The 14,153-nt window shown below is 39.7% G+C and overlaps 1 protein-coding gene across 2 annotated transcripts in view; it reads right to left on the reverse strand.

The window, feature by feature from the left end:
• The window catches only part of abl1 (c-abl oncogene 1, non-receptor tyrosine kinase), a 37,682-nt gene that overhangs the window by 9,384 nt on the left and 14,145 nt on the right, over window positions 1–14,153 (reverse strand). The window contains exons 1-3 of one of the 2 annotated variants that reach the window (XM_042508838.1): window positions 11,376–11,955; window positions 3,485–3,649; window positions 1,703–1,998 (exon numbers count right to left, since the gene is read on the reverse strand). In XM_042508838.1, the coding sequence (XP_042364772.1) occupies window positions 1,703–1,998; window positions 3,485–3,649; window positions 11,376–11,460 (546 nt within the window). In that variant the 5' untranslated portion in view covers window positions 11,461–11,955. Of the gene's footprint in view, window positions 1–1,702; window positions 1,999–3,484; window positions 3,650–11,375; window positions 11,956–14,153 lie in introns of those variants that run through there. The other variant, XM_042508837.1, reaches the window with a different exon arrangement.

The following is a 14,153-nucleotide window of genomic DNA, read 5'->3' on the forward strand; positions in this document are numbered from 1 at the left end:
TTGTCCAACCACTCAAAGCGCTTTTACACTTTATGTCACATTCACCAATTCACACACAAATTTATACACTGGTGGACGAGGCTACCAAACAAGGTAAAACATCAGTAAAACACTGATGGCACAGCATCAAGAGCAATTTGGGGTTCAATAGCTTGCCCAAGGATACTTCGACATGCAGACTGGAAGAGCAAAGCATAGAAGCGCCCATTTTACGATTACTAGATGACCCAATCTGAGCCACAGTTATTTAACAATCGCATCTATATCTTAACCTGCACCTTATTTAAAAGCTCTCACTATAACCGTGTGATCCAAATACCCCGCCTTCTTTGTCCAACCCGACTACTACGTTCTTCACATTTAGGGTTACATGTAATATACAAAACCTCAACATTTTATTTTTTTGTAAATTATAAAATGTTGATCTTAAGTTCTATCTTTGTGTTGGAAGTCTCTGAATGACAGAAATCTGTGCCCTGGCCAACTTTACGAAAGAACAGAACAATGCACTGATCAATATCAGTGTCACTCTTTGACTCTGTGTGTGTATGATAGAAGTATGTAGAAATGTATGTATGAAGTAGTCCCTGTAAGCAAAAACCTCAGGCTTCAGGCCGTTCTCACTGCCGTTTCCAACATTTTAATTTTTTTTTTTTTTTGCTGGTAACGTATTTCTTAATATAATCATTTGCTCCTGGCAAGCAACTTAAAGTGTGAACATTATGACGCCTACACTGCTACATCAAACTAAATGCTAACTAGGATTGGGTACCATTTACATCGGAACAGATACCAGTATCAGTTATGGTACCCCTTTTCCATACTTTACTTTCTCTGTAATAAAAAAAATACATTTTTAACAAGCTGCAGGGGTGACACAGTAGATCAGAATCAATTTTGCTTTCTGCTCTTTTCTAATCACACAGTGTTGAGCTCCATGGCTGGCTTCCTGGCTTCGCTTCCGCATCCTGTCTGACGTTAAACCCATTTGGCTCCACGGAGCTCCAGTGCCGGCCTCACAGCCTCCCAGCCTTGATTTTTGATCAGACTTCTGCTGGAACTTGTCCAGTTGTGAAGATTTTGGTTGAGATACTTTTACTGATGATTTTAAGAGGAGAAAGTGCCTCTATATGCAGTCATTCCCTGGCTGCAAGTACATTGCGGCTTGTAGCTACATGCAAACGTCAGGGAAACTTAATCTTGGTTGGTGATGTTGTTAATATCTCCACAGTTTCAGATCATATTCCTTCTTTAATATGTCCAGTTGTGTTAAGAAGCTTTTATTGGTGATTTTTCACAGTAAAAGAAAAATGCTATTCTTCGTTGCAGTCATTCCAGGAAGACCTGGAAACTCTAACCAATCAGAACAGACTGGGCTTTTCTGGAAGGGGGGCTTTAAGACAGAGGCGCTAAAACTGAGCCTTCCTGAATGCAGGTGTTCCAGCACAGACACTAAAGAGTTTTTTCACCATAAAAAAATGGTGAAAAAACACAATTTTTCACCACTGGGGGTATAAACCTGAAGATAAACATAAAAGATCCTCTTTAAGGCATGTGTGAGCATGTGTTTGGTTTCTTGAACAAAAAAATCAAGTATTTTCTCAGTTTTCAACATACAGTAATTACACCCCTAATATAGGCAGACAGAAGACATTCCTGGTGCGTGTATATACAATATGTGTCTGTGTTTCCTGATGCCTACCTTGCCGTCAGATGCAGTGTTAATCCTGTAATGGTAGACTCTTCCCTCGTACCGCAGAGAAATGGACCTCTGGCCAGGGCTGCTCTCACTCTCGCGCACCAGAAAGCTTCCGTTGATGCCCGAGCTGAGCAGGTACTCTGCAGCGTTGCGTGACACGGGTCCATGGTACCAGCTGTGTTTCTCCAGGCTGTTGACTGGGGTGATGTAGTTGGAAGGCACCCAACCCTGGCCATTCTTGGTCTGTGCCTCGCACCACTCGCCGTTGTGGTTGTAACCCAGCACTCGCAGCTTCTCTCCTGGTCAACACGTGAGATTAAAAATGTTCAAACTATTCAGGAAGCACCAAAAGTGCATAACCAATACTTTAATATTTCCTGAAATGGTTACAGTTCATTCCTGTAATCTTGTGAGTATTTCCAGGTGTAGGATTATGAATCTTCCACATTCTCTGCATTAAGAACAGGCTTCAATCGCATGGAAAATGCACTAGAACTGAACTCAGTATGTTTTCAGTTTGACATTCAGGAATTCACTGTATCTAATGTCATGTTTCCTCAGAGCAGAAACTCTGGCAGGGGATTTCCTTTTCCACCAGACATTTGGTGACCTAGACTAAAGAAATGCACGTCTTTACTTTAGTTTGAAGGTATTCTATGCATGATTTTCCTCAGAAAAAAAAACATTGACTCATACAAAAGTAACCCCTCTTAATGATGATGATCACTTATGAGCCACTAGAAGTGTGGGTTTGTGTATTTATCTGCAGAGACCCGGCCACTGCCTGCCGTTCTTCTTTCTTTGCCATGTTTGGGACGTTTCTGGGCATGTAGCCTGACAGTGCACAGGTGAGGTCTGGACCTTAAAAAACAGTACCAACCAGGTGCCAGAGGGTAAGAAGCAATCATAACTTTAAATAACTAATTTAAATTCAACAAATAGCCAAATTCTGATGAGCCAAATGTTCTGTTTCCTGCCTGCTTTAATTAAATCGAACATGTATTCATTTACTGAACTGATCTGCAGTGTAACTTTTATTTTTGTATTTTACACCTGTTTTAGTCTTGTTTTATGTTCTACTCTATAGCTCTTTGACATCGTTTTTAATTGTATTTAAATCTACTTTAATAATGTGTTTCCTCTACACTTTGTCTCGATGTTTTCATGTTTTTTTATGTAAAGCATATTGAATTTCCCTGTTGTCAAATGTGCTATATAAATAAACTTGGCTTGACTTCAAATTATTTGAGTTATATATTTATCAAATTATTTATCTGGCAATATAAACCTAAAGTAAGATTAAAAAATTGTGCAATGCCTCATATTTAAAAGAACTGGAAAGTATTGTTGTACAGAACATTTTCTTGTTTATTCCTGTGCATATGTTCTCTCCTTCCTTCCTCTGTTTGTCTGTGTGATCCTCCTGTGGCATTGTTTTACAGCGGTTCAACGGGAAAAAAACACATATGAGACCATCATCAGGAAGTGAGAGTCAGACAGGAATAAAGACAGAGAGGGAAAGAGACGGGAATTAGATAAGCAGAACCCCTGCAAGATTCATAATCTTATAGAGACTTTAAAGATCTCTAGTCACTTTGAAATTTTACTTCCAACATCCACCAATAATGTCAAAAATGTTAAAATTGATTAGGATTACTGTCACATAGATTCAAGCCATACCAGTAACCCCTATATCAAGAATGTTTGAATCATTCCTAGTTGACCACAAACTACTCCATATAAAATGTACGAGAATGAGTGGCCTTGTTTGTCTCTTTAACGTACCTTTTGTAATGCTGAGTGTGTTGTCACCACTGGCCACAAAATCATAGAGTGCGACAAACAGGTTGGGGTCATTCTCGCTGGGTCCAGCCAAAAGGTTCTCTTTGGAGTTCCAGCGGGCCGCTTCTGTCAGACCCTGACTCTCAAAGTCTGGTCTCTGGAGAGCTTCTGCAGAAAAAAAATACAAAGAACACATGCTGAAATGTGACAGAAAATATCAAACAATGCCTCCCTGAGGTGCAGCTGAGGGAGATCTGTAGGCGTGTGTTTGGTATGCAGCGACATTGTGAGGCAGTTTTCCCATGCAGCACAAATGAAGGATGAGTCAGCAACAATATCAACTGTTGTTTCTCTATGTGTTATTTAAATGCTTTGACATCCCCTTCAGCTGGGCCTTGCTCCAACGAACAGGCCATCGGCTGCGATACCTACGTGGGATTAGAGTAATAAACCTAATCATGTGACCCAGAGTGTCCCCGCTGTCTTTATAACTTTTCATTTCCTGGATTATCCCTGCTTAGTTTTTGTTTTCTTGAATACCTACACACATCAAACCATGAGAATGTGTCCCAGCATGAATCTTCGCTGAAACTGTAAAATGGATGCGCTTGCGCTCACAGGTAACGAGCCCAGGTTCACAAGGCTTTAACTTACAGTTATGTTAATTACAGACACAGCAGGAATTATAGCAATTTTAGAGCAGTAAAACTGGTGGCTAAATTACAAAATGTGGAAAATGGAAAGAATGAGGCGAAAATGGTGTTTCAGAGGAAGAGAAAAACAGAAGAGTGACGTGAGGAGAGAAACTTTAAGCGCAGTTTGGCCTAAATGCAAGCTTGATTGTGCGGCTTGCTCAGCTGTTGTCACACATGTTTCAGAGGCATCTTACATTTCATCCCCCGGCTCACAAACACCCACATTCTTCCAACAGAGACAACAGGCTACAGCTGCACCCTGTTTTCACCTTCCAGTGAGGATTTCACACTGAGGGAGATGTGAGGAGGAAATATTGTAAATCAATTTGTAATAAAATAGCACACAGTAGTACATAGTGCCATTAAGAATCCAACTAAATCCTCAAAAAGTGATGAAACACACTGAAACTGAACTTAAGCTTCCAATTCTCCACAATGACAGTAGGATCAGAAAAAAACTGTATCTAGCTACTGAGGTAACAAACGTAAAGGTCGAGTTTGTAAGATTTAAGGGGATTTAATGGTGTCTAGCGGTGAGGATTACAGTTTGCAAGAAGTTTTGACAGTGTTTATTATTTAGGAGGTTTTTTAGTATTAGCTGAATTGTCCACAGGACTCTTCCTCTCACAAACAAACCCAGTGATCGAAATCAGTAAATAAACTGAACAAAGCTGTTTCATGTGAGAAAAACATACAAATCAAAACTGTTTTTCTGATGCTTTCATCACAGAGGAGCTGCTAACTATGGCTGTTGTTGGGTTGTCATGCATTGTCTGGGGATTTGGTAACTGACTTGTTAATATGTTTCTTTAGTAATTTAGCAATTATGCCCTTTGACAACTTAAAAATTACCCACAACACTTAAGAAAGGAAAACATAATCCAAAAACTGCTGTTTTCCTGTATTCAAAAATGTCAAATGTAATTAAATATATTTGCTGTTGGATCATTTATCACGCTTCTTTGATGTCCAATCGATGTGCTAAACTCAAGCACATAGATTGGACCAAAGAAGTAAATTATTCTACTACACTGACAAATCTTTTAATGTAGAACAATGGTCTGAGGACAAAGTTGAGCTCCAGCAGTAGTAATCAGTAGAAAATATCCCTTCAAGTTTGCCAACATGTTTGAAATGCTGGTCACAGTCTTATAAAACGCAAAACCAGCTGTCATTGACAGTTTTAAATCAGTGCGTTGTATCATAGCACAACTACCACAGGCAGGAAAATTGTGGACAACTTTAAGAATCCCTTACTTGCATACACAGACACAGACACAGACACAGACACACACACACACACAAAGTTGGAACAGTTATCCATTGCATAAACTCCATGAACTAAAAATCATATATCTTTAAGACTTGATAATTTTATTTTTCCTTCTACCCTTTACGCTCTTAAAAATCCTTAAAAAGCTATTTGATTCACCTGATTAGGCCTTAGATGTCAGGGCTGCTCTTCTGAACATGTGATATTTTGGAGATGCATGCACGTCATCATAGGGCGGAAAGTATTGGAGTGAAACCAATACCTCTAGCTGCATAATCTAACATATTACGACTTGCTTACCACATTTATTGCATAAGTGGAAGTTAGCTGAGAAAAATTCCACAGATCTACAGTCTGTTTCTGAAAAAAAAAGGAATGAGATCATCTGATGTATCTTTGCAGAGATTGTCCTTGTAGAAACAGTGCTGCTGGGGTGTTTCTGGTCTTAAGGAGACCAATATGTAAAAGCAGCCATAATCATCCAAAACCTGTGTACTGCACCACAACTGTGGTTTGGGGAAAAGGCTAATGTGCATGAAGTGATCAGGGCAGAGTTCGATTTCATGGAAACTCAGCAGAGAGCTGATCGAGCATGCAGCAAAGAGGTGTCAAACAGAGCAACAAGCAGCTTTAGATATACTCAGGACAAAGGAAAGCACATATAAATTACACTGCGACCACAGAGCAGCGCAAGATATGGATAAATAGCCCCAAGTTTAACTTAATAAATGCAGTGACAACTAGAAAAGGTTTAAATCCTGGTTTAAAAACCGAGACGGATCTCAAGTTTTCACGATCAAGGTCAAGGTCAAATTTTTTTTATGTAGCACATTTAAAAACAACCATGGTTGACCAAAGTCCTGTACAAAAGTACTGATCAAAATAATTAGTACATAAAATGCAGTATAAAATGCACAAGTAAAAACAAACATACCAAAACATTAATCAAATACAAATATGAGGGATGAACGGCTCAACATAAGTCAAAGGCCACTGAGAAGAAGTGGGTCTTGAGCAATGACTTAAAATTCTCCAGTGTCTGGGCTTATCTAATATGAAGTGGTAAATTACTCCACAGTTTTGGAGCTGCCACTGCAAAAGCTCGATCACCTTTCTTTTTTAGACGCGATTTTGGAACAATGAGAAACAGCTAATTTTCTGGTAGTTTGTTCCAGATATGTGGTGCATAAAAACTGAATGCTGCTTGTTCATGCTCAGTTTTGGCTCTAGGGACAGTAAAAAGGCCTGTGCATGACAAATTGAGGGGTGTGTATGGTTCATAATGTACCAGCAAATCAGAAATGTATTTTGGACCTTAACCATTCAGTGCTTTATATAGCAACAGTGGGATTTAAAATCAGTTCTTTGAAAGACAAGAAGCCATTGTGAAGGTCTAAAAACTGGGGTGATGTGATGCACTCTCCTGCTTTTTATGCTCCTAAATGATTATGTCCAGAGGGTACTCTTTACTGTGGGTGAGCTCAAGCACGTGCTAACTGAGGCCACAGTTATCCTGGATGCAATACGGTTATCTGGTGCCTCTGTCCTGGAGGTTGTCGACATGAAGATTAAAATCAAAGTTTTTGGTGAAACATGCTGAAGATATTCGTTGGGGGACAGGAGTCAATATAAAATTTGATATATCTAGTTGGGTACACCTTGTTCATTCTACTAATTATCAAAATAACAATATGAACATGAAGTCCAGAAGAGGAGACTGCTTCTGGGCGTTGGTGTACAATCCAAAGAGTTTTTATGTGATTGTGTCCACTCCAGATAAAGGATCTTTGGGGTCACAGTTGGAGAAGATATCCCTTGCAAGTTCCTCAAAGAAAGATATAAACAAAGACTTTGTAGCATGCTGAACTTTAAGAAATAAAACCCTGATTAAGTTAACACAAGAATATGAGGCTACTACGATTCACATGATATTGTTGACAGTTTTAATGCATCAGTGTACTGGGGGGGCAGACGAAAGTCTTTCACACAGCCACTTCTGCCAAGTTATGCTCAACAGTCTGAAGACAATCAAAGCCAAATGTGGTGCCTCTTTTAGGTCACAAACCTGCTATTTTGCCTGTGAGAGCAAACTAGATACAATTTCATCTGGTGCATGCTGCCTGCCTCATACTCTCACATTAAAGTGTACCTAATATAAAAGTCTTCCGTGCCAGTATTCATATCAATATGTAGCTGTTACCATCTAATATTAAAAAAATCTGAGCTGAGATTTTAAAACGGACTATGAAAGAATCGAGAACTTTGGTTAGTAGTTAAACTGGTTAAAGTAGCAAAACAAGATGGCATAAGCTCTTGTCAAACATTTTTCAAATGCCAGTGAATTGGTAAGTTATTGCTAGCTAGTTATTGATATCACTCATTACTGTACAACAATGAAAAAGAACGTGTTCTTCAAAAAATTACTGCTCTTCTGATGGGCCTTTTGCTTTTTCTGTTTCTGCACCATGTGATGGTGGACTGCACATTATTTTTGCATGAGGCACATAGGCGAGGCTTCTCCTCAAAGTCGAAGGTTCGAATCATTGTTCAGAGACTCCTCAATCCGCTTGAGATTCTTCAAGTAGAAAAGTCAATTTTTTTGTCTGGTCAGGCTTTGGTACATTGTGTTTTTATCCTTTCTGCTTAGAATTGGTGAATTTACAGCTCACAACAACTTAATATGAATGTCTATGGTTTTTGTTTTTTATCTAGTGTCTGCAAAAATATTTGCTTAATATTTCTGATCCGCTGTTAGGGTAGTTAGCATGCATTAGCTTGGAGGGCTAAATTGGCTTTACTTTATTACATTAATGTCATTGTCAACCTGAATGTCGCCCCGGGCCCTGTTAAAACTGTGTATGGGAAAAAAGAAAAGACTATTTGAATATTCATGTTGAATAGCCAAATTTGATTCAATTGACACAATTCGGAATTGAGCGCAGCCCTAACATAGATACCTGTATCTTTGCCAGCTGAGGGAGGCACCCCTCATTGCTGCTGCAAAATACAGCAGGTCTGTCTCTTTTTTAGATTGGAATTCACCTTACGTATGCTAATGCTCTGACAGTTTTAACAAAGCATTACGATTTGCATTCATACTAAAAAGGGCTACACTGTACGGGTGCTCAAGATATTATGTCCAAACTTCAAACATTTTTGAATTTGTTTGACAAAAAACAGCAGCCAAAGATTTCCATTTTAGTTTATGCCTTGCTTACACAAACAATAATGGCATGTTACCAATGAACATCGCAGACCAAATATACTTTAACACTATGACTGAAGTGAAAAAGACAGCTGTACTTTGTCAAAATTGGGTTTAAGCTGAGGCCAGAGATCAAGCGGGATAGAAAAAGATGCAGACCTGAGAGCCAGCAAGACATACCATGTGTCCCGAGTTTGGCCTGGTCATAAAGTGTGTGGGCAGCGCATTTTAAGCAGCCCATGCCACACATGTCCACTTTACGGGCCACGAATACCACAGCTCTTTGTGAGAGGGCGACAGCACACTGACACATGGACCATGACAACACAGGCTCAAAGAGAGAAGAAAATAGAAGACATATGAAAAAGGAAACTCGGGACATGAGTGAGAGAAAACACAAAGCTAAGGCCCGTTATCAGAGTCATGCAGTCAGAGGGATTGCAGCATGTCCTGGCTGCACCACTGAGATGACAGTCAAATTGATTAAATATGTGAAGAACTTGTAAAGAATTCATGGCTATGACTGCACTGCGATGAGCAACAGGAATGGGCCCAAACTCATACAATGATGCAAGACAGAAATTTCTTTAGAAAACAAACTACTTCAAAAAAAAAAAAGAAATAATCTGTCTGGTTCCACTCAGTGCTGGGAACCAAGACAGCCATGCTAGTTTTGACTCCAGTCATATTAAATGAGCTGATTTACACTTTGGATGAAAAACAAATGCAACTAACTAGGACATGCAAGAAACCAGCAGTAGTCTGGTGTCCAAAACTAGAGATGTTCTGATGACATTTTTTTCCTTTCCGATACCAAATCAGACACCTAAGCACAGCTAACGGCCAAATGCAATGTCACTTCATAAAAAAGTAAATAAATTACAAGCAAAGGCTGTATGCTACTAACCCATTCCCATGTCAAAAGCCAAATAATATTTTATCTTACATCTTCAGCACATTCTGCTAACACTAGGATAGAGCGAATGTCACGTTATTTTGTTGAGCACGTCCTCTTGGATCAGCACTGTTATGCGGTTAGCAACACAACCTCTAATTCGTCAACATAACCGAACCAGTGCATCATGGGATACATCTCCCCCAAAGCCGGCTTCAGCTCATGCCTAAAGTCAACAACAATTCCTTGTAACATGGATTAATGGATAAATAATCACTGAAATATACAATGTTGGAATATATATGTTTAACTTACAAGAGTCGGAGAGGGATGTGATTGTGCCAGAGCAATCATTGGAAAGTTACAACAGTAACAAAGAGGAGGCAATATAAAGTACGTTTCTACATTACAGTATTGCGTAGATACTCTAAAAATAGTAAATTAAAATAGTAGATCACTTAGTATCGGATTGGTGCACTTGCATACTTGCCAATACCGTATCTAGCATTTTAGGCAATATCAGAGGAATTAACGATACTAATGCTGACATCGAAACAAGTCCAAAACCATGACTCTATGTGGTCCTCTCCTCCACGAACTCAGCCCTTGTCACAGATTTCTGAGTAATGAGAGAGGAAAAAACTCGAGCTTACATATTTCTCTTGCATCACCTGTCATCACCTGAGTGGGAGTTGGTGGAGAGAGCAAGGGGAACAGATTCAGATCAAAAACTTGATATGGTTCTATCCACTGTAGGCAATATTATGTGTTCAGACCGGAGCCAAATAAAAGAGAGCAGTGAAAGGAAACTAAAAATGGAATAACCACCATTTACATAATATTGAAAGCTACAAGGTTCCATAAAATATTCACATTGCATTTCCTGCTATTACACTCATAGACTTCATCTTAATTATACAATCATATTGCTTTCTAGATTGAGAAAAATACAAACATGGCCTCCACCTCTAATGAAATAGTTCAGGGCAGAAAGTTTAATTTGGGGTGGAACATCTCAGTGTGAGGTTTGCAGTGCCTTGTACCATATGGTCTGGAAATTAGAGACTCTTTATCACTGTCATCCACTTCAGTGAGGAGCGTACCAGGACTATTAACTCTATTAAATCATGCGGTTGTGCAATGTCTGGCACACATACGACTTAACTAAGTTTTCCATTGCCAATCAATTATGATGTTGATCGTGTACAGACTCGATGTGCCCTGGATTTCTTCAACTCCCCCCTGTGTCGCCTTCATACATCATGGAGAAATCAATTACCCACTTGAAGTGTGACAGTGTAATTGGAAGTAGTGGAAAAGAAGTAATTGCTGGGTTGCATAATACATAGAGTGTGACAAAAATATAGATGTATTATCTTCTAAATTCATTATAGAGGCAGTGAATGAGATCCATGCACTGGAACATAGTGAACTAAGAAGGAGAGCGCAGACTGAGATTAGATCCCCTCTCCTCATAAACAAAGTTAAGTGGGACACGACCAGGAGTCAGATTTCCTTGTATTCTCCTCTCCGTCTCTTTTTCCACTTCTTTCCTCTTCAGCTAGCCAGTGTGTCTGGCCTCCCTCACCCTCCCCTGTGCTTACTCTCCGCTCTCCCCTCCCCATTCCTCTGTTTCCACAGTGCAGTAATCATTGTTGAGCCTTTACATGGTGGTGATACTTCATCTTTTATCTTTCTCCCTGTGTCTTCTAGAAGCCCCTGCTTATTTGTGTGTGATGTCTCCACTTTAATTTTCCAAAGTAAGCATCAAAATTACAGCCCAAGCTGAAAAAAATAACACTACAGCCATCACAAAGTCTTCTTACCTTCCAAATAACAGCTGGAGGACGACGAGAGGCCTTTCTTAGATTTACACCCCACCAATTTCAGGCATATCTCCAACATTTTCATTTGCTTTCTTTCCCTTCCCGCTTGAAAATGTTGTTGCTAGTTCAAATCAGGCGTCTCTCGAACGTTTCCCCTCTACATGTGTCCAACAGGAGAAAAGTTCAAACAGGAAAAATATTGACAATAGCAGAAACAGCCCAAAGCCAAAATAGGTGACGAAATATAGTACTTTTCTGTTTCTTAGTCCTCTCAGGTGGTGTAAATCCTGTTTTTCTCTTCACTTGTTTCCGAAACAGAAAAAGTCTGCTGTCCGGCAAAGTCTATTAACTTTCCCTTTAGAGCGTCTCCATGTTTTTTTTTCTCCCTCTTTTGCTTTTGCGCTTTTGGTTAGCTCCACTTCTGTAAATCACCACAACTATCCAAAAGCCCAGGTTTGGTCCAAAAGATTGCTCGACCTGTAGATGTGTCAGTTGAGTGGGCAGTAGGGCAGTCTAAACGGTGCCATTCCTCTCTCCTGTCCCCTGTGTGAGTGTGTCTGAGGCACAGGGACTACTCGTGCTACAGCTGCCAACAAAGGGCCTCTTTCAGGCTCAGCCTGCTGCACTCAATGACATCAGCTAAGCCCTCCCACCTCCAGCAGCAAACACACAATGAGAGGGAGAGACCGCCACCACACACACACACATACAGCTACCATGAAGAATACAAACAGCACACCATCACCCAATTTTCATGCCAACATGTGAGACAAAAGCTGCAGAGGTTTGATTTTAAACTGTGATTTAAGTTTTAGTTAAGTTTAGACCTTAAACAGTTCTTCCCCTCTGTTGAAGTCATGAGATGATTACAAGAAGCTCCTCCTCCAACTTTTAACCCCCCTTCCCCCCTCTCACTGTCCCTCTGCTGCTCTCTCTCCTTTTTCACCATGCTTTTTCCCTCTCATCACTCTGAAGTGTTTACAGGTTGAAGATTCAGTTCTGCAAACACAGACAAAGCAAAAGCTCTCAATCAAGAACAGGGAGGAAAGTATAACCTGCAGCAGTCCACTCTGGACTTCACACACAGCTCATTTGCTGCAGGCCATTTCAAATGCTAATAAAGTAAGCAGCAACATATTTGAATTAATCAGAATGAGAACATTTACCTTTTGATCTTAAAAGAAACATGCCTGACCGTGTAATTTTAGACAGCAGCAGAGGTTTGGACATTTCTGGAAGGAACAAATAATCCTTGGCAGAAGACAAGATGTCTTGCAACACAACTTTTGTTTCATATCTTTTCTGTCTTTTCTCAGCTGTCTCAAAGAGTAGTGATACACAACTCGCTCAGAGGTTTAGTCAGAGATATACATGTACCTCTGAAGTAAATTTACTGGAAGTAAATCTACCAAAAACCCAGAAAATGTCACCATTGTTGCATTTATCTGGGAATGCTGATGGCAACTGTCTTTTGCGCCCCTCTCCCAATTGTTGATTGTTGTTCAATCTAACTTAAAAATGCAAACTTCTTTGCTAAATACAACTGCAACTATTTTTCTAGGCCCAGACACACACACCAACATCAAAGAACAGGAAGTAATGAAGGCTGACCGTTTCATCGCCTCGTCGTCTGTACCTCAGCCAAAAAGTCGCACTGAACACACCGCAAAGACTACAACAAACGATCAAAAGCATGGATGTTCAGCGCCTACATGAGAGAAAATGACTTTCCATACCAGCAGGGGGTGGTAGTTTGTACTTCAAAAAAGAAACTAGAAGACTGACGGGGCAGATACAAGACGCTAGTTAGCATACTTACACAACAAGTTTGTTTCAATCTCATTTCCTCTTAACTACAGCAATTTTATTCTTTCCTCACTTCTATTTCTTTTCTCATGCATTGAGATGAACTGCAAATTAGAGTGATTTCATTGACTAACGGGTTTCACCATCTTTGACGCTGATTCAACATGCTGAATAAGCCAAATAGAAAGCCAACAGTGCCGGAAACACCACAAAAACTAGGTCAACAGACACTTACTGTTGGCCTGACATTGACCAACAATCTGTTGGTCCAGCTAACCACAGCATAAATCCCTGCTCAAATTATGTTAAAATTCCGCAAAAATGCTTGTTCTTCCATTAGTAACAGGACAACACACATGACAATTATATATTTTTCTTACTATAGTAGACAACCTACAGGCAGTGACCACCATCATTAGCATCCATACAATATAATACAGTTCAAAACAATTGCCACGCAGCACCGTGTGTTGTCAATCTCATGTTGTTTTCTGAAAGATTGTCAAACTCTTTATATATTTCTGAGGTGCTCTTTATTTTATTGCAGGAAATTGTTATGTGTTCTGTTATTTTATTCCACTCATGTTATATAGGCTAAAAAATATTGTCAGACATCATTACGTTGAAGATTAAAACCACAAAAGGAAAAAAATAAATAAATAACACAACACTAGACGTAGTCTTCCTGACTATGTCTGGCAAATATTTTTCCATTTAATGACAAACAATTCTCCAGAGATAAGAGGCCCAGTCAAGTGGATGATTACACACTGGTGGGAAGCCGGCCTGATGACACCATGGCATGTGTGTCCAACCAGTTTACTGGCTGACCCGTTCACTGGAATTTCCAATCAGGGAACAAAAGCACCAACTAAAAATATTCTCAATATCGGAAAATCCACCAGTTGCAATGGTTTTTAACAGCTTTTATTTCTATCTTAAAAGTTAAAGTTGTGATATCTTAATTTATTT

The sequence above is a fragment of the Plectropomus leopardus genome, chromosome 20 (assembly GCF_008729295.1).
Source record: "Plectropomus leopardus isolate mb chromosome 20, YSFRI_Pleo_2.0, whole genome shotgun sequence".
Lineage (NCBI taxonomy): Eukaryota > Metazoa > Chordata > Actinopteri > Perciformes > Serranidae > Plectropomus > Plectropomus leopardus.